The 21116-nt window shown below is 42.2% G+C and overlaps 1 protein-coding gene across 4 annotated transcripts in view; it reads left to right on the forward strand.

Moving 5' to 3' along the window:
• Positions 1–21116, forward strand: part of SPTBN1 (spectrin beta, non-erythrocytic 1) — a 191169-nt gene that overhangs the window by 40022 nt on the left and 130031 nt on the right. For 3 of the 4 annotated variants that reach the window (XM_053666939.1, XM_053666935.1, XM_053666936.1), the window contains exon 2: positions 14441–14638. In XM_053666939.1, coding sequence (XP_053522914.1) covers positions 14491–14638 — 148 coding nt within the window. In that variant the 5' untranslated portion in view covers positions 14441–14490. Of the gene's footprint in view, positions 1–14440; positions 14639–21116 lie in introns of those variants that run through there. The other variant, XM_053666938.1, reaches the window with a different exon arrangement.

Below are 21116 nucleotides of genomic sequence, written 5' to 3' on the forward strand. Positions count from 1 at the left end.
GCAACCCACTGAGCCACACCAGTCAGGGCTGTTGTTCCAATCTGTAAAATCATGGGTTATTGAGAGATAGCAGGTCTACCACTAATGAGATTTAGAAAGCCTTCCTTGATGACAGGATTTTTGGGGGGTTGGGTGTGGCATTAACTGTCACAAAAGACAGCATTGGAGTCCACACTGACACCACTAAAATATCAAGCCGCCACCGTGGTGCCCACCCCCTGATTGTCTCTCTACACAGAGTCGGGGAAGGATAACAGGATTTGTGTCTCACCAGTTGTCTAAATTGCCCTGCCATCCTGTTCATTCTTGACCGTGTTGCAGAGTTTGACCAAGAAGAAGAAGAAGAAAAAAGGAACTTCTTTGAAAGCACTTGGAGGCAGGAAAACAGTGCCTAGATATTTTGGGAAGCAGAAAATGGGTTTATTAATAACATATTTCAAGGAGATGAAAGTACAGCCTTCATTCTGGTCAGGCAAGAAGTTCAAAGATACGTTTTCCAAAGTCACATCACCAGGGAGCTTTTAAAGAATTCAGAGTGGCGTGGATGTTCTAGTTCTTCTTATTCTTTGTAGCCTCTTTCCCCCTGTTTGGAGAACAGGGAAAGTTGCTGGTTTCCTTTGCCCTTGAACCTGACTGAGGACATCACCAGCTAAGACCTGTTTTCATTTTGAAGTAATTGGAGCAGTGGAGTGGGAGCCAAGCAAATCTGAGGCCCATGCCCCGTCACTGTGGATCGGCTGTGCCTTCTCCTGTGCCTGTGTGAGAAGGTTGGCGGGGTGTTGGGTCGGGGCCTGTGGTGGATGTGCTCTTAGTTATGTATCAGACAGATCCTCGGGCACTATTTTAAACACTGGCTTTTTTGCTTCTATATCAGTGTTTAAACACAAGTTGGAGTAAAAGTAGGTTTGCAATCGTTTCTATGGAAAATAATATAATAATCAGTAACACAAGAATAAACTCTGTGTTTCATGTAATCAAAACGATAAGCCTGCTTTTGCCCCACCGTGTATTCGGGAAAGCCAAAGTGAGTCCCCATGTTTATTTACTTTAGCTGAGCTTTGTTTACCAAGCTTGATATTGAACACCGATGGAATCAGGCTTTTAAACAGTAATGTGCAGCATTCAAATGGATTCCAGTTGATACCTTGTGAAATTGTGTTTAAAACTTTTTTCCCAAATTAATTGGGTTTAAACAAATTTCAGTAGTAGAGGTTTGATGGTGTTAAAATGGTAATTGTTTGAATAGTTTTCCTGGGATTGACTTCATTTCTGTTCAAGTACCATAGGCTAACCTTTACTCATTTTGTTTATTTGAAAGGTTACAGATTTCTAAGTAAGTTTGGGAAACATTTATCAGGCATACAAAGGAGGAAGGCTTGCTGCTGAACTGTTAACCCAAGCAGTTGGCATTGTTTAAACTGCCCTGTGAGAAAATGTAATAGTATTTCAAATCTTTGGGAATTTAAATATTATTAAAGGTGCCTAGGTCATATTGCAAAGGGGAGTAATTCTTAAAATATTACATATTAAGATAAGTATGTTTATTTATCTCCAGTGATATTACGAAATTAGTAATTGCTCCATTCCTATTCAAATAGGACCTGGCTTATTTGCAACAACTGAAAATAAATTTCTTATAAAAGTTCCTCCTTTGCTAAATGGAACCGAGTGAAGAGAAGGTTGCTCCTTATATAACAGTGAGAATTTTACTGGGGTCCAGCATGCATGTTATTTAGGCAGAAAGAAGCATTGTGTTTTAGAGTCAGATGGCTCTGGTGTGGCGATGCTCCTACCACCTGCCATTTTATTTCACAATTGATTTTGAGGAGCTGCTTTGCCCGAAGCATGGGGCTGACGATACGAAGAGAAACAGAGCGGAGAGGATCCTGGTTCTCATGGAGCATAACTTAATGGGTGTGTGAGCCTCATTCAGCATTTCATAAACATTACTTTTCATTATGGTTTTTTTAAAAATTATATTTCATCGATTATGCTGTTAAAGTTGTCCTGATTTTACTCCTTTCTGCCCCCTCCACCGAGCACCTTCCATTCCCTCAGCCAACACCCCACTGTTATTCATGTCCATGGTCATTCGTATAAGTTCTTTGGCTGCTCCATTTCCTATACTGTACTTTACATACCAACAGCTATTCTGTAACTACCAATTTGTACTTCTTATCTCTTCACCCTCATCCCAGTCCCCTCATCTCTTCACCCACTCTCCTATACCACCTCCCATCTGTCATCCATTACAATGCTCACTGTATCCATGATTCTGTCTCTGCTGTTCTTGTTTGCTTAGTTTGATTTTAGATTCAGTTGTCGATAGATATGTATTTTATTGCCATTTTATTGTTCATAGTTTTGATCTTTTTCTGAAATTAGTCCTTTTAACATTTCATATAATAATGGTTTGGTGATGGTGAACTCCTTAATTTTTTTCTTGTGTGGGAAGCTGTTTATCTGCACTTCAATTCTAGGTGATAGCTTTGCTAGGCAGAGCAGTCTTGGCTGTAGGTCCCTCATTTTCCTGACTTTGAATGTTTCTGGCCAATGCCTTCTAGCCTGCTAAGTTTTTTTTGAGAAATCAGCTGACATTCTTATGGGAACTCCCCTGTAGGTAACTTAACTGCTTTTCTCTTGACGCTTTTAAAATTCTCTCTTTATGTTTAACCTTTGGCATTTTGATCATGATGTGTCTTGGAGTGGGCCTCTTTGCATCCATCTTGTTTGGGACTCTCTGTGCTTCCTAGACTTGCATGTCTATTTCCTTCACCAAATTAGCAAAGTTTTCTTTCATTATTTTTTCAAATAGATTTCTAATTTCTTATTCTTTCTCTTCTTCCAGCATCCCTGTGATGAGGAATGTTGGAATTCTTGAAGTTCTCGCAGAGGCTGCTAACACTAATCTCATATTTGGGGATTCTTTTGTCTTCTTGTTGTTCTGATTGGTTGTTTTTGCTTCCTTAGGTTCCAAGTCATTGATTTGATTCTGGGCTTCATCTACTCTACTGTTGTTTCCTTGTAAATTGTTATTATTTCAGTTAATGTATCCTTCATATCTGAATGGATCTTTTTTATGCTGTTGAGGTCCTAAGTTCCTTGAGCATCCTTATAACCAGTGTTGTTTTTTTTTTAAGATTTTATTTATCTTTAGAGGGGAAGGAGAGAGGGAGAGAAACATCAATGTATGGCTGCCTCTACTGCATTCCCTGCTGGGAACTGGCCTGCAACCCAGGCATGTGCCCTGACTGGGAATCGAACTGTGATCCTCTGGTTCACAGACCTGTGCTCAATCCACTGACCTACACCAGCCAGGGCTCATAACCAGTGTTTTGAACTCTGCACATGATAGATTGCTTATTTCCATTTTGTTCAGATCTTTCTCTGGAGTTTTGATCTGTTCTTTCATTTGGGCCATGTTTCTTTGTGTCCTCATTTTGGCAGCCTCTCTGTGTTTGTTTCTATGTAGCAGGTGAGTTGCTTTGACTCTGTGTGTTGATAGTGTGGCCTAATGTAGTAGGTGATCTATAGGGTCCAGGGGCTCAGCCTGCTCTGTCACCCAAGCTGGGTACTTCAGGTGCACTCTGTGTGTGGGCTGAGTACACCCTCTTGTAGTTGGGCCTTGGTTGCTGTTGGCAGATCAATGGGAGGGATTCACCCAGGCCAGTCAGCTGCAAGGATTGGCTATACCACTGACTGCCAACCTCTGCCCTCTGTGGAGGATCAGGGCAGGGTTTGGGGGCAGGGTGGTGGTGTTCCTATGTGGTCTATAGCTGTCCAGTGGGTGTGCTGGCCCTAGGATTTCCTGGGTGGTGCAGGCCAAGGTCAACCCCTACCTGTGTTTTGCCTGGGGCCACCCTGCCTGAGTTATAAAGCAATCTGAGATGGCTGCTACTGGTGCTGGGATAGGAGATTCCCAGGCAAAGCCAAACTGTAAATATAGGCTGGCTGCTGCTAATGCTGAGTTTAGGGCTCACTGAGGCCAGCTGTTGCTTTGAGAGGTTTTAGGAAGCTGTGCAGCATGAGCCAAGACCAGCCATTCATATGGAAAAGCAGCTTGGGTGGGTCTGTAAATTGGGTGGGGTAGAGTCCCTGGGGACCTCCAAGGCCTGTCAGTGGTAGTTAGGTTAGTAGAGTCTCAGATATGACTGTAGTTTTCTGACTCTGTGGAGGAGGGTTTAGAAAAGGGATAGTGGCCTCTCCTTGCCTTGATGCTAGACACTTCAGTTCCTCCCTTTACGCCACTGGTGCCTCTCAAGCTGCTACCCCAGTGCTGGAGCTCAGAGGGAATGAGTGTGAGTAGGTTAGTCCATGTGTGGGTTCTTTAAGAGGAACTGTTTGGGTGTCCAGAAGTTTCTCCCACTGACTCAAGTCCTGCTTGTTTTTACAGCCAGAGGTTGTGGGGACTCATCTTCCTGGCACTATAGCCCTGGGCTGGGGTTGGGGGAGGTGGCCCTGGTGTGAGGCTGGGACTCCTCACTCTTGAGATACCCGTCCTGAATTTTTATCCTCCACATGTGGGTAAGGGACCGGCCTGTTCCGCATCTGTGCCCTTCCTACCAGCCTGGATGGATATGTTTCTTTAATTCCGTAGTTGTCAGACTTCCATTCAACTTGATTTTTGATGGTTCTGAGTGTTGGTTGTTCTATATTTTAGTTGTAATTTTGATGTGGTTGTATGAAGAGGTGAGCCATGTTAGCCTATAGCGCCATCTTGACCAGAAGTCACAATTCATTTTTTTCCTTTGATCATTATTCCAGGTAGTTGAACTACACATTTTTACTTGATAGGTATGTAGAGAATTTAGGCACTGGGCTGCTCCAGAAGTAAAAGTTAGCTTCCAAATAGAAAACACATCATTGCTTCTCTGTTGTTTAGGCACACACGATACTGAATTATGCAGTTTTACAAAAAATAAGGTAGTGAAATGCCAAACTCACTGAAAATTTGGGATCGGCATTTTGGTAGCAGTACCAGTAGACCTATATTGCTAAGTAATTTTAAACTGTCAGGAAGTAAGGCTAATACCAAAATGGTCACATAATAGTGGCTCAGAAACCCCACAGTGGCCATCAGATCATGGTGTTAGGTCTGAATTGAGTTAATTATTTGAAGTTTAATTTTTTTTCCCTCTAAGGAGGAGAACAAAAACAAGGATGGCCTTTAACCACCAGGTAATCAGTGAAGATAGCCATATACTTAGAAATATTTTTAAAGTGTTTTTGTTTGATTTCAAGGTGAGTGATTTTGAGATGTATAGATAAGACATCGGAAGAGCTTATCTTTCTCTCAAAATTAGTTCCCAAATAAACCAAGTTTTACAATATTTTAGGGCTTGCAGATTTATATTTAGAATCTAGATTTATCATGCAGGCTGGGAAAAGGAAAAAGATACTTGATTAAAATTTGAATGTACAGCCCTGGCTGGTGTGGCTCTGGATTGAGTGCCGGCCTGTGAACCAAAGAGTCACTAGTTCGATCCCCAGTCAGGGCACATGCCTGGGTTGTGGCCCAGATCCCCAGTAAGGGGTGCATGAGAGGCAACCACACACTGATATTTCCTTCCCTTTCTTTCTCCTTCTCTTCCCCTCTAAAAATAAATAAAATGCTTAAAAATCTTTTTAATGTACAAATAGTAAATGAGGATAAATATATATGCAGAATATTAAGGATTTTTATTTAAGGCACTAAAATAATCTGTTTATAATTTTACTGTTGTTGGTGCAGTTTACTGTATAAAATAGAGAAAGTTCGGGGAGATGCCGTGTTGTGCCTCCTGCATTATACTCTTTCTTATTGTAGAAATGTACTCTTGGTTGTACTGTGTAATAAAAGTCCCTAAGCCATAGAGATGGGTTCTTTTTAAGAGGTTGTTTTAAAATAAAATGAATTAGGACCAGCAAATTTTTCTCTAGTGAAATCTTTAAAAATAAATTGTTTTCTTTATAGTAAGGGTTAATTTTGCTTCTCCAGACAGTAGAGCCTGATGCAGCCCACCCATGTTAAAAAATAAAATTTGTCCCTAGAGGGGCTTTGTTCATGAAACCAGAACCAGCCTTCCAGTGGCATCTTTCTTCTGTGTAGGAAGGAGATTATTTCTGAATAGTAGGAATATTTGGGATGACTTAGTTTGTTTGGGATGCTATAAGAAAAAAATACCTCCTTTCTGACTTATTTAAGAACCTCGAGTCCTTAGATATTTTTCCCGACATGGGACACTATTAAAGTTTTGTACCTCAAAATGTAGGCTGAGCTGTTCATTTAAAGCATGGGCTTTGCAGTCCTACCCATTGGTTAAAATCCTCTTGGCTTCCTTGTTCTCTTGCTGGGTGCGCACAGAAAGCCTCCATTTATTCACATGTGAAATAAGGCCGAATAGAGTTCCTGTATCAGAGATTGCTGGGGAGGACCGAACAAAAAAGCAAGCAAAGTAAGCCAGCAAGAAAAGTAAGTTTTTTAATGCAGCAGCAGATTTTGCTTCGTCTGTTCAACTCATCAGCTCTCTGCATTTGAAAGATCAGATTGCATTCTTATGGTTCTGGGTGCAGGGTGATGAAGATATTAATGACGTTGGGCTCAGCGGTATGACTGGGTTCAGTGGTTTAGTTCTTAGGTAGGCCCCAGTTTCCACATTTTATTAATTAAGATAGAAGACAAAAGAAGCTGTTCGAAACCTTAATTATGGCAGTAAATCCTAATAAATGTAAATGGGCTATATTTGCCAACTAAATGACAGAGACTCTCGGATTGAGTTTTAAAAATAAGAGACATACCTAACACAAAATGACTCAAAGATGAAATAACAGAATGGGAAAAATATACTAGGTAAATATTACTATCAATAAAAGTAGAATTAATTACTGGCTGGGGTGGCTCAGTGGATTGAGCACAGGCCTGCAAACCAGACAATCGCGGTTTGATTCCCAGTCAGGGCACACGCCTGGGTTGCAGGCCCGTTCCCTGCAGGCCAGTTCCCAGCAGAGGATGCACAAAAGGCAACCATACATTGATGTTTCTCTCCCTCTCTCCTTCCCTTCCCCTCTAAAGATAAATAAATAAAATCTTTAAAAAAAAAGTAGAATTAATGTGTGAATAAGGAGAAAATAGAATATTTTAAAATGTTAACAACCTACCAAGAAGATAAAATAATTATGATTTCGTATATATCCAGGAAATTATAAGAAAAATCTGATAAATTCATGATCATGGTGGGAGATTTTAACACATTCTGTCCCTTCAAAATAAAACATACAGAAGTTAGAATAGAGTATTTGAAGACCATCTCTGTTAATGAGGTTTACATTTTAAAATATATTTTATTTACTTTTAGAGAGAAGGGATGGGAAGGAGAAAGAGTGGGAGAGAAACATCAGTGTGTGGTTGCCTCTTGACCGGCATGTCTGCCGTCCTGGGGTTGACGGGCCCTCGGTATGAGTCCGGGGAAGAAACATGGAAGTTGTTTGGAAGGAATTTACCTTGGCTGCAGGCGAGGGGGTGGGAGAAGGTGAAGCAGGCTGGCTCTGGCATCAGTGTATAGTTTGTAAGGAAGACGTGTTTGCTGCTTTCGGATTGTTTTTGGGAAATAGGAAAGTTCATGCGGAGGCATCTGGTAGTCAGCTGTTCTTTAGATAAGAGCTGAAATAGTCATGCCATGGTGTTTGTGAGCAGAGAACTTGGTGTGTTTAGGATGGTATCTTGGGCCTTCACGTGGAGCTAGCTCCATGAACCTGAGTAACAGTGGGTTGGCCGAGTTTAGGCATCACTGGGGTTCTAGGTGGGGTTTCTCCCGGAGAGGCCTCTTTATGGGCTGTTTTATACCTGCCGCAGGTGGTGCCCCTCCTGCTCTCTGGGACTGTGAGCTCCGGAAGGTTGCGGCAGAACTATAACGGGAATCTTTCTGGAAGTTCTCAGGCACACAGTTTGGTCCCTTAAAGTCCCCGAACGGACTTCTGTTGTCTTGCATTGCACACCAGCCATCCAGTGTATGCTTTTCCAAGTTTTTTATGAGTAAAGTGGGAAGGTTTTGAGTGTTTACAGGACATTGGGGTCTGTGATTTCTGCCAAAGTAATTGTTAGCATATGGTTTTCCTTCTTAAGAAAGAACTGGCAAATGTTAGTCACCTCTGTTATTTTTATTTAATTTATTTGAGCCTTTAATTAAGATTGGGTATTAACAAAGTATGTGTTTGTACTTGGGTATTCGTGTTCTCTCTGTGTTGCTTTAATCTCGGAAATCTGATTAGCTCAGACAAAAAACAAATTCGTGAATAAAAACCAAAGAGGGAAATTTAAGTTTCGATAAGTACATGGAGAAGCACCTTATTAAATGTGCGTTCATGCTGGTTAGCAGCCTCGTCTAAAAATGTCACTTTCTTGAAAGCACGGTGCTTGCCAGGGCTGTGGAGCACGGAGGGCCGTGTGTTTTGGGCTTTGGGACCGATGGAGATGGTACCAGAGCGGCAGCTTGAGTTGACATCTCTTCTTTGGTTTCCACCAGTCATTCACCTGCCCAGCCAGCCTACACATAAATAATTAGTAAGCACTTAATGTTTCTAGGTACCCCACTTGGAGTTGAAAGATTTAAAGACAGTATGATGACCCCAAGAGTCTGTAGCCTATTGACAGTAAGTAGATAGAAGTTTTATAATTATAAAACAATCTTATAATGATAGTGAGAGGTCAGAAATACAGAAAGTGTACTCCCTCTTGTAGGGAGTACCTCTGCAGGCTAAGATTGTCTAATTTACACCAGGTGGTGGTGAGTGGTCAGGGGTGGCTTCCTGGAGGAGGGGGTACCTGCCATAGGATTTGTGGGAAGAGTAGAGAGCTGTTCCCAGTAGGAGGGTTAGAGGTAAAACCAGGGCATGACCTTTCTCCCTCAGGAGTTAGAGTAGCGGGGGCAGGAATAGTGAGCGTAGGACAGGCCAGAGGGCTGGGCAGGGCTCCTCATGGTCTCATTTCTCTTCAAAGGGCTCTGACCTGATTCTGAAGGCTTAGGGACTTACAGTTCTGCATGCGTGGGCATTGGGGGGTCTTGGTCATAGGAATGAAATGATCAGAGTTACATTTGAGGAAGGTCCCTCTGGTGGCAACATAGGGGAACGGAACAGAGTTTAAAACTAGCCCTCAGGCGCAGGGTAAGAAACTATTGCTTGAGCTAACTCCGTGGATTTTCAGGAGGTACAAGCAAGGATGAGGCCTAAATAGGGGAGAAATGAAGGTGCCTTTCAGTGAGGGAGTGACGGGGAAAACAGGGCTTGCAGCGAGGAATCAGTGTAGTGTTAGACCTCGACTTGATCCACAGGAGACAGCTGCACTTAGCTGTCTGGGAGCAGTAGTCAGCCCAGGGTAGGAGCCAAAGACCGGGTGGGTAGCGTCATCCAGGGAGCTTGTCGAGTAACAGAACAGGGTGGGGGAGGGAAGCTTAGACAAACTATGAAGAACAAAAACCCGGGTATTGTGTCATACCTGTGTGACATGGAAAATAGATTGGGGATCTCGGAAAGTAACAGAACAGATATAGTGTCTTCTGTCTGGGCTTTGCCACGGATTGATGTTCAGAATTTTAATCAATAAAGAGAAGAACTAATAAGAGTGCTCCAGTTTCTTTCTTGATAGCTATGACCTTGCAGTAGCACCTGCCAGGGCTGTAGGAACCGCTTTGCTTTGAAGGTCTAGGACAATTGTTTTCTCTTCCATTTCTATCTTGGTTTGCCAGTCTGAAGAAATACAATTATTGTGTTGTTTGGTTTTTTTTTTAAAGATATTATTTATTTATTTTTGGAGAGAGGGAAAGGGAGAGAGAAAGAGAGGGAGAGAAACATCAATGTGTGGTTGCTTCTTAGTGCCCGCCACTGGGGCCCTGGCCCACAACCTAGGGATGTGCCCTGATTGGCGATTGAACCAGTGACCCTTTGGTTCGTTGTAGGCTGGAGCTCAGTCCACTGAGCCACACCAGCCAGGGCTACTATGTTCTGACTGAAGCAGAAAATGATAAAGCTTTTAGAATTTCTTTGTATTTTTTGGAAAATTCTACTTCATTATGGTATAGGATTAAAGAAAAGAAATCTGGTGGAAGAGGCTTGGCGGGTTTTTTTTTTTAAATCCTCACAGAAGGACATGCTTACTGATGTTAGAGAGAGGGGAAGGGAGAAAGGGAGAGAAACATTGATCTTTTGCCTCTTGTATGTACCCTGACCAGGGACTGAACCCACAACGTAGGCATGTGTCCTGACCAGGAATCAAACCCAACCAACTGAACACTCCAACCAACTGAATCACACTGGCCAGGGCAAGGCTCGGCTTTTTTGGAAAAACATATTTCTTATTTTTAGCCCTGACTGGTGTGGTTTAATGGATTGAGCACAGCCTGTGAACCAAAGGGTTGCTGGTTTGATTCCCAGTCAGGACACATGCCTGGGTTTCGGGCCAGGTCCCCAGTAGGAGGCACATGAGAGGCAGCCACACATTATGTTTCTCTTTCTTTCTTTCTTTCTTTCTCCATTCTCTCTGTCTAAAACTAAATAAATAAAATCTTTTTTTAAAAAAAGAAACTTATTTCTTTTTTTTTTACACACATATACACACAAGATGAAGAGCAGCGGAGGTAGGTATGTACTTTTAACCATCTTCTTAAAACCAGTCCTCAAAAAACATGGGCAATACCCATATCACACCCAGGAGGTTACTGAATGTTATTCATTCAGGGATTATTTAATGAATTCCTGCCATGGTGACCAGGTTACTGGTAGATAGAATCTGGGCCATGTCTGAGCCAGTAGAGGCAGTGGGAACCCTTCTCTGGGAGAGGAGATTGGGTTGTCTCACGCCCATCTTACACGCCCATCTTACACGCCCATCTTACACACCCATCTTACAGTCCTTATGCGTTCCTAGTGGTGGGCCCACCAGGCAGAATTCCAAGATGGCCGGCCCTCCTTGCCCCTCTCCCCCAATCTTTGTACAGCCGTGTAAGAAGTATGGATCACTGCCCTGGGCCTTGGGACAGACACATGGCTGAAAGCACCTTGGGAAAACCTAGCCCTTTATAGATGATCTCCTGGCGACACCTCCGTGTGGGCTGTAAACTCATCACGGCTGGCAAGCCCCTTGTTGAAATGGGTTAGAAGACAACGTTCTGTTCATGGTGTACTGGCTTTTCTGGGATCCCCACGCCCTGGGCACGCTCACTCACCCACGCCTGTCCTTGACCCTGACTGTTCCTCAGGTCACTCTGCTGTTGCTGCTGACTACCTGGCAGCTTCCTTTCACCACTGCCCAGGTGGGGATGTGAGATGTTTTGCTTTGCCAGAGCCCTGAAAATGAAAAAAAATGTCTACGATATCCAAATTCGTAAGCACTGAAGTGAAGCAATCAAGTTTAAAAAAATACCTTATAGCATCAGTTCTTTTGTACACAGACTAATAAGCACTTTTGCTTCTTACTCTCCTCTTTGTTTTAAAGCACAGTGGTGTTCAGAACACCATTAAAAAGAATTCTTAGGACAAAAAATGTGTTTGCTTTCTCTCAAGGACTTGTTTTTAGCTTATGGAAAGGATTCACATCTGCTTGTTTAGAAACTTGCAGAAAGTGGTTGGTGATTTGGGGGCTACATCAGTGGCAGGAAGAGATTCAGACAGGGGAAAGGGTTGAAGCTGGGCTTACAGGTGGTGAAGTCCCCGCCTGGGTCGGTGGTTGCTGCTCCGGAGACCAGCGTGCGGCTTGTCCTCAGTGGTCAGCAGGTGGCACCAAATAGCTGGGACGAACCTGGAGTGAAGCTGTTGCGTTTCACCTTGGATTGGGTGAAATCTTACTTTCTGTGCTTTGAGGAATTTGGTATTAATAAATACCAAATTTATACTGCTTTCACACTTTCCCCTCCTAGAGATGACATTCTCCAGGCCGAATTTTATGAAAGTCTTCAGTATTGATATAGTCAAGAAAATTAAGTATCTCCAAGTTCAAATGACAGTATCAATTTTGGGAGTTGGGGAGAGTGTTAAAACTGAATGTTAAGAGCAATTATAAGCTCACTCCATAAAATATACTTAACTGGCTTAGGCTTCTGAATTTTTTTGTGTTTTTATGAAATCTTATAAATACATTGCTTATGTTAAAATTATTCTAATGATAGATTTATGTTGTTGGGACTGATTATGTCTGCCCGGTGAGAATCCAGGAACTTACTCCCATCCAAGATGTTTCTGTGTGAGCAAAGGCGGGTGACGGGTTAGATGTGGGGCTCGGATGTGAGGTGGACACAGTGCCTTTTCCGTAGGAATGTGTAGGGCGGTGTGTGACCGTGCTCTTGGACAGCAGTGAAAACACAGCTGATGACAAATGAGGAGGCAGTTCTATGTCTGTGCCACCAACAAGTCCACTGTTTAAGGTGCAGTTCATTTGTTTCAGCTTCATTTATTTACTCTGGGGATCTGGCTGCATGGTAGAATTCGAGAAAAGCTGCATTTAAAGCACAGTAAGAGAAATATTTCTTTTTGGCATATGTGGCTTCATTTTCTTTGCATGGTAGCCTGTGTGAAGGGGGAAAAATCAGCTCACGTGATCATTTTATGGTTGCTGGGTGGTGGCCTGGTTTGATCAGTGCACTGACTCTAGTGATTAGGCCTGCCAATAACTATTCTTGGAGCACAATGAATGAAGCTTTCACTAAGTGAGCATCCAAGTACAAAATCTGGTAATAAATCATTGGATTTTAAGATGGAGGACTGGAACAGGACTGGATGGGACGTCTTCCCAAGACTAAAAGGGTGGAGCATCTTTCTTCGTCCTCCTCTTCTTAACTTACCTAGACAGCATTGTATGTAAAGTATGCAGGAACTTAACTGCACCAGTAGGGATTAAGAGCTCATCTTTGCCTTCTATTATGTTTTCTTTTTTATCCTCTCCCGAGAACAATTTTTCATTGTCTTTGGGTGGGGAGTGGGCAGGGGGGGAGAAATCAGGGTGAAAGAGAAACATTGGCTGCCTTGTCACATGCGCCTTGGCTGGGAATCGAGCCCATGACCTTTTGGTCTGCAGAACAGATGCTCCAACCAGCTGAGCCACACCGGTTGGGGCTCCTAGAATGTGTTTTCCATGCAGCACCAGGATTGATCTTTTAAAAACATGCACCCAGTGGTATCAGTTATTAACTTAAAGTCCTGTAGTGCCTTCCATCACACTTAGGTTGCCAGAGTGTTTTGTGGTCTGGCCCCCAGCCTTCCAACCTCATCTCCTTGTCTCTCTCCCTGCCCCCCAGACTGTCTCCAGAGACACTGCCCTCTTCACTTCTCCAACAAGCTATGCCATTTCTCACCACAGGGCCTTTACATAAGCTGTTTCTTTTGCCTGGAATGCTATTCCTTTTGACCTGTTCCTTTTTGAGATATCAGTTTAAATACACCCACTCAGAGGCCTTCCCTAACAATCAGATCTAAAATATGTTCTTACTCACTGTATCATATCACTCCACTTTTCTTTTCTTTTCTTTCAATTATCTCGCCTTGTCTGGTGCCTTTTGTCTAGCTTCTCTTACTAAGACATAAGCTACGCTAGAGCCTGGTCCTTATCTTGCTTGCTAATATCTCTAGCATCTGGCAGCAGCTGAGCACAAAGTAAGTCCTCACTCAGTACATTCTGGTTCAGTGACTGCAAAATAGCTGTATTGAAGGGAGAAGCTCTATTTAAAGCTAAATGTATTTCTCTTAATTCTCTGAGGGTACTGGAATAAAGTGAAGACAGCAGTGGGCCAAAAGTTGAGGCCTATGATCTTGTTTACCATTTATCCCTGTAAAGCATTATGACTGGATTCCTGGGGAGTGGGCATTGGTATTGGTAGTAAGACTTTAGAACAACACAGCAATGCAAAGTAATTGCTGTCATTTTTTTATTGAGTATCCACTGGGCACTGGTACTGTCGTTGGTGTTGTACATTTACTATCTCATTTAATCTCAGACACCAGTTTTCTAATGTATAGATGAGATGCTTAGATGAAATTATCTGTTTTCTTATGTAACATTTTGTGAAATTGTAGGAGAAGCCTAAAGATTTTAGTTTATGGTGATATCCAATAGAAATAAATGAGTTCATTCAGAAGCTCTAAGTAGCTGTTCATCCAGCTCTGATAAAACTTTAAAATTGCAACATTTAAGCTGTAGAAAGAAGGAAGAAACTATCCTTTATTGGACGTCCATCATCTATTCAGTCCTCTCAATAACCTGTAGAGTACTGTTCTTCTTTGATGGCTGGGGAAACTGAGGCTTGGAGATGTTAAGTACCTTGGCCAAGGTCACCCACATGTTATGAAGCAGTGGTCCAGACACATGTCTTGACACGTGTGAATTATTTTATCTTCTACTCACTTTTATTCCAGTAATTTATATGAGGACTCGACACACTTTAAATGATTGATTAGGATTTTCCTTTCTTTCTCACAGAACTCTAAGAAGGAGCTGATGTGGAGGAGGAGCAGCTGAGACAGTTCAAGATGACGACCACAGTAGCCACAGACTATGACAACATTGAGATCCAGCAGCAGTACAGTGACGTCAACAACCGCTGGGATGTGGACGACTGGGACAATGAGAACAGCTCTGCCAGGCTCTTCGAGCGGTCCCGCATCAAGGCCCTGGCGGGTGAGTCTCCTTCACGGCCCGCCCCTGAGGCCCAGGATGCGTCACAGTGTCCTTTAAAGTCATCTCCCCTGCTTCCCTTCTAAGATTGGCTCACTTCTACCTAAACATGTCCCACAGCAGCAAGCTGGCCATGTTGTGGGGTGACCAGTTCCATATTTGGGGAACTGTCAGTCCCTCAGGCCAAAATGATTCCGAGTAGCACAATTCATACAGCCGTTTAAAGAGAGCTAGGATTTTAAAAATTTGTGTATTTTTAATGCATCTTACATTTGAAAGTAACGAAGCGTAAATAATTCACCAGTATACTCAGTTGACCTGACCTCTCACAGTAGAGTACTTACTTTGAGTGACCCAGGTTAGTTAGTATCACATGTGAGGGTTTTAAATATAAAAAAACAATAGCTTAATCTTGTGAGGGCAGATTTAAGGATGTAACAGGTAAGTTTGCCATTGATTTACTAAAATTAGCAGGAACACATCCTTCCTTTGTGATTCCTCACTCCCTCGTTGATGTTGAATACCTGAAACATACTTTGACTGTGGCCCTCATTGGTGGGGGGGGTGGTGTTTTGCTCTGAAAACCTGGAAGGGTTTCCATCATGATGAAAACTCAGCAGTACTGAGCACATGTAAACCAGGGGTCAGGGTGGAGTTTATACAAGGCCTTGCATCTGTACTTCGAGATTTCAAATAAAATGGTGTCCAAATGAGAAAAGTAGGTTTATGATTTTTTTTCCCTGATAGCTTTAATTATGACAAATAAATTGTAGTCATAACTTAAACAGGTAAGTTCATAGTTCGCTGTGAAATTATGAGATGTGTATAATTTAGACTTTTCTTGATTGTAAGCAAAAGGAAACCTTAACCCAAAGCAGTTTAAATGACAGAGAATTTCGTGATCAAGTAGTAGACAAATTTTAAGTAAGACTTAGTTCTGGGCGTACATGGTGTGATCAGGACCCAGTTTCTTTTTCCCAGTTTTCAGCTTTACTTATCTAGTGTGGATTTATTCCCAGGCAGGCTCTGGGGACCTTGTGGTCCCACCACAGCTGCCCCAGGCTCCAGATCTGTCTGTAAGGACATCTAGCAGGAAAAAAGCACCTCTGCTTCACCGGCCCGATTGACCATGGCCCAGGTCATGTGCCTCTGTCAGAATCTCTCTCCCTCTGGACTCAGAGAAGAGGATGTGCTGACTGACGTCAGCCAATCAGGATGCGCTCCTGGAGTGCTGGAGGTTTTGCAGGGTTGGAGAGGGATCAGTTCCACAGTAACAGCTTGGCTAGAAAATTCAGAAGAGAACATGAAGGAGAAAGAAGGAAAAAGACGTTGGAGAGGCAGTCAATTAAATGCTATAGGGAAAATCATTCAGCTGCTTTAGGATAATTTTCTTGAGTGGAATGATTTAAAGGTCTTTCCTGAACTTGCCTGATTTGAGGGCATAAATGAATGATTAACCAGGTAGTCCCTCTAGAATTGGAGCTCTATTTTCTAGCTTATTCATTAACATGTAAGCTTAGGAAAACCATGGTCCTGGCTTGTTCTAGTGGATTATTGATTTGTACTTTAATCTCTAGCCTCTTTTTCTTGAATCTCATTTGAATCTTTAGTCCAGTATGGTATTGGTGACCAGTTATCTTTGACCATGAGACATGTACTTTCTGGTCCCAGGCTTCTATGTATTATCTCTGTTTTAAAGAGACTTTTACTTGCAAACTGCAGAGTAGCGTCTTGCTCTTTGTATCCATTCTGTTCTACGGTTCCAGAGGAGATGTGCAGCTGTCTTTAGTGTTGGTCAGGTATCTCTAGACATACTAGGAGATCTTCCCTTCTGTGTTATCCAGGTCCCTGAACTATTATAGTTGTGACAATAAATCGTAAGCACGAAATATGGTACTTACTGTGTACCAAGCACTGTTCTGAATGCATTGCATGTAGTAGCAGTTAATCCCATCACGACCATATGAAGGAGATTATTATTTTTGTCTATAACACGTGGATGAGGAGACTGAGGCACATTGAGGAAACTGAGAGATTCAGTAGCTTGTGCAAGGTCATACTGCTGATAAATGGCTGAAGGCAGAGTGACTCCAAAGTCTATACTTGTTTTCTATATTCAGTAAAACACAAATGAATCAAAGGTCATTGGTGTGGAATATTGGTAATGGGTAAGATAAACATGTTAAAAAATTTTCATTTGAAGGCTCAGGAATGTATCCTGTGATCTAGAAGAAGTCATGTAACCATGACACGTTACTGAAAAGGAAATCTGCTGCCTCTAGGTTAATGATGTTAAAAAAATTACTGCTTTTAGGGAATTGAGATTATCAGGAAACCCATCTGTTTATCATCTTACCATCTGACTTCCCAGTTCTGTGGAATAGAAAGATCTCTGAGCTGTCTAGGAATTTTTTCTGCCAATAACAGGAGGAACTTAACAGTCCAGCAGTGTCTAGAACAGTGGTTCTAGAATTTGAGTGGACATCAGAGTCACGTGGAGGTCTTCTTACAGCACGGATTGCAGGGCTCACTCCCAGAGTCTGATTCAGTAAGTTGAGGGTGGAGCTTGATAATTTGCATTTTTTGAAAAGATTTTGTGTATGTATGTATGTATTTTAGAGTTGAGGGGGGCAAGGGAGGGAGAAAGAGAGAGAGAGTAACATCAGTGCAAGAGAGAACACATCAATCAGTTGTTTCTTGAATGTGCCCTGACTGGGGACCAAACCCCAACTTAAGCATGTGGCCTGACCAGGAATTGAACCAGTGATCTTTTGCTTTGCAAAACAATACCCAAGCAACTGAGCCACACTGGTCAGGGCAATAATTTGCATTTCTAACAGATTCCCAGGAGATGCTGAGGTGGCTGGTCTGGGGAATTACATTTGAGACTGGTGTAGAGTGTTGATGGTTGCCTGGTCTACTTCCCTGGGTGTCTGAGACCATTTCTTCTGGACCCAGCTGAAGTCTAGAGAGAATTAAGTCTCAAACACAACAGGTTATCTTGAAGATACACTTTAAGGGGGGGATGGTGTGGAAGGCTAGTACTGGATTTTGAGAAGAGGGAAAAACACCTTCCTGTCCCCATGGGGAAGCAGTACGTCGACAGGGAGTGCCGCTTTCCGGTTCCTGTCACGGACACATGTTCTGAGTGGGAGTCCTCAGAGCGGCAGGAATGTCCACAGCAAGTTTCCCGCCCCTCTCATCATGTTTAGTCTTGCCTGGACTTCAGTATGAATTCTGAGGAGATGTATAAAAGACATTAGCAAGAATTTATCTTTCAACAGTTTGGTGCATCTTGTATTGATATGTAGCCACCACCTTGTCTTGTGTCCTTTACTCAGGGGCTTTAAATACCTGTATCTCTAAGGGGCTAAGGTGAAGTAAACTGCTTGGTACTTCATCTTTAGGAATTGCTTTTACCTCTGGTGCATTAAGAAATAAATTCTTGTTCCTGCTACAGAGCTCCCAAAACCCTTGGAATTTTTCAGGTTGTCTTTTGTTATTTAGAAAGAGCCTCTTTTATCACACTTGGATTCGTGCTACTGAGGTGACTTAGGGTGAGACTCCCCGCCTCACCCCTCCCCAACCCCCGGCAGAGCTTTAAGTGGACAGGACTGGTCACTGGAAACACCAAGTGATTAGAAGGTGGGAGTTTTCAGCTCTGCCAACCAATCTGCAGAGGAGGCCGGGCTGGAGATTGAGTTTAAGCACCAATGGCCAGTGATTTCATCAGTCATGCCTACATAATGAAACTCCATAAAAACACTTAAGGTTTGGAGAGCTTCTGGATTGGGGGACACATCTGTGTGCTGGGAGGGTGGCATGTCCTGTGGGGGACGGAAGTTCTGCCCCTGCCATACCTTAGTCAGCACCTCTTCCAGTTGGCTATTCCCGAGTTGGCTATATACTTGATAATAAACCAGCAGACATAAATAAAATGCAAGTGCGTGAGTTTTGTGTATTGCTTTAGCACATTACCGAACCAGGTGAAGGGTTTTCATTGGAACCTCTGAATTTATAGCCGCTTAGTTAGAAGTACCGTAGTCTTGGATAGGTGGTGGCCTAGGAGGCGACTGGCATCTGAAATGACTGCAGTCCAGTGGGACAGGGCCCTTAACCTGTGGGGTTAGCCCTGGGAAGTTAGCATCAGGATTGAATTCCAGGACACCCGTGTGGTATCAGAGCGTCAGACCCAGTAAGATGTTTCACAGGGAAGATGGCTTCTTTGGTATAGTGTGTAACGTCCATTTTTTTTTTTTTTAATGTGGAGGTCAGGCCTGCAGTCACTCGTCAAGTGCCAGTTTATCGTCACAAAGATGAAAGAGTCTTGAGTTGGTTCATGTCCATTGCCCAGTGAGCTTTGAATCTTTGCATTCTCCTTAAACTTTTTTGTTTGAAAGTCTGACTCATATCTCAGTCACTCATCACCCCTCCTGCTCCTTAGCAGTTAGAAACATCAGAGAGAAATTCCAAGAGGAATCACAGGGAACTGAATGCTCCCGTCTTCAGAATCTACCTAGAGGCTCTCCTGGTGAAATTTGAAGACACTGACTTTTTTTCAAAGGAAAGAAAAGCTTCATCTGAAAGCATTCCCCTTGCACAAGCTGGGTGAGGAGGGCGTCTCAAGACTTCAGCCTGTAAACATTCAAGAAATAGAATTAATATCAGCGATTGCCACATGTTCACATATTTTACATGTACCAGGCCGGGGAGATGTATACTTATGTCTAAACTTGAATGTTGACCATTTGCAGCTCAGAAGGAAGATAAGAAGCATTGGTCCACCATGTGGAGTGGCAAAGAGATCACTGCATGCTAACTCAGCCTGAGGCAAAGAGCTGGGAAGTGATGTTTCTGCATTCTGCAAATGATTTCCCACATCCCGTGATGGCAGACCCACATTCCTGACCTCTGACCCATTGCCTCAGTAGTGCAAGGCACACGTGGTGGTGATAAAAGTGTACCAAGATAAGCTGGACTTTTGGGAAACCAGCATTTTATTTGAAATGAAACTAAAACATAAAACTTTCAAGAGTTGTGGAAGGTAAATGTTTTCCTTTGGCAAGTGATGGGTATTTAAGGTTGTAGGTTATATTTTTGTGGAATCAACACAACTTAGGGGAAGTAGGAAAGGTAGATTTCTGAAAAGTGCAACATTTAGCTTGAAAATATTGTTAAAGTACTAATTAGAATTAATATTTTTCCATCAACACTCATACATAATACATTTATTTAAAAAATGGAGATGATATAACCGAAATATTTAGTGTTTATTCTGATAATAAAAATTTTTACTTCCAAAAAAATAATGGCATATAGGGGTGGTAGGAGAAAGCTTGTGTATGAAATAACATTTAAAAGAAGACAAATTAAAAATGAGATTACTTTTGGAGTTGTCACTCATCAACATTTATGAGCTGAAATTTTATGTAAGAGCCTTTCTTCTAATCTGTAGACGTGGCAAAAAAATTTGACCTTGAGTTTGCATGATTATGGGTACGTCAAGGACAACTGATAGCCATAGGAAAATTAGATAAAAGCACCTAATTGTATCTTTTACATTACATGTATAGAGTAAATAACCATTATTTGTGGCTGTATTTATAGGCTAGACTCCTTTTAAACATGGGCATTTATCTGAGTGACCAAGAATTTTGGTGGAGCATTTAATCAGCTAAAGCAGTGATTTACTTTAAATACCCAGATCTGTGCTATCCAAAAGAAACGTAATACTAACCCCTTGTGATTTTAAGTTTTCTAAATTAGATATTTCATTTAATCAGATTATGCAAAATATTATCAAGTCACCCCATATAATCAGTATAAACAGTTACTTAATGAGATTCTTTACATCTTTTATTCTGACTTTGGAATCCAGCCTATTTTCACTTCCCACATTTCATGTGGTCAGTGGTCACATGTGGCCAATGCTGCCGATTCGGGCAGTGCAACTCCAGTGCCTTCACCTAGACACTTTCATTGGCTAACACTTCTTTAAAATACTCATCAGGTATTTGATCTTGGGTATATTTGTGAAGCAGTAAAGTAGTTGGCCATTTGGCTAAAGGTAAATTTAAATTCGGATGAGAATTCATAAATTGAATAGTTATTTTAAAAGCAAACTCTTCTCCTTTCTGTGCTTTCCAATAGTAAACGTTTATGAAATGGATGCCAAAGACAGAGCCTCCACAACATCTGTACTTTGCTCTTTCAAGTGAAAACTTCCACACTTGTCTCAATCCCTGTTTTTGGACGCAGAAGAGAGTATTACACTTGTTTAAAAAATGCATGTCCCAGGGTCCCCCCAGCCTTACAAGTTGAGATTCACTACGTGGAGGGAGCACAGGAATCTGCATTGTTAGAATACTTTCCAGGGAGGAGGCCTAAGCACTCTCAATATTTAAATCTTGTTATCTTTGAGTATTTCCACCAAAGTGAAAATCAGCTCTTATCTCTCCTTTACAATATTAGCCTTGCCCTG

This window comes from Artibeus jamaicensis, unplaced genomic scaffold, assembly GCF_021234435.1.
Source record: "Artibeus jamaicensis isolate MK-2021 breed Jamaican fruit bat unplaced genomic scaffold, CSHL_Jam_final contig_465, whole genome shotgun sequence".
NCBI lineage: Eukaryota > Metazoa > Chordata > Mammalia > Chiroptera > Phyllostomidae > Artibeus > Artibeus jamaicensis.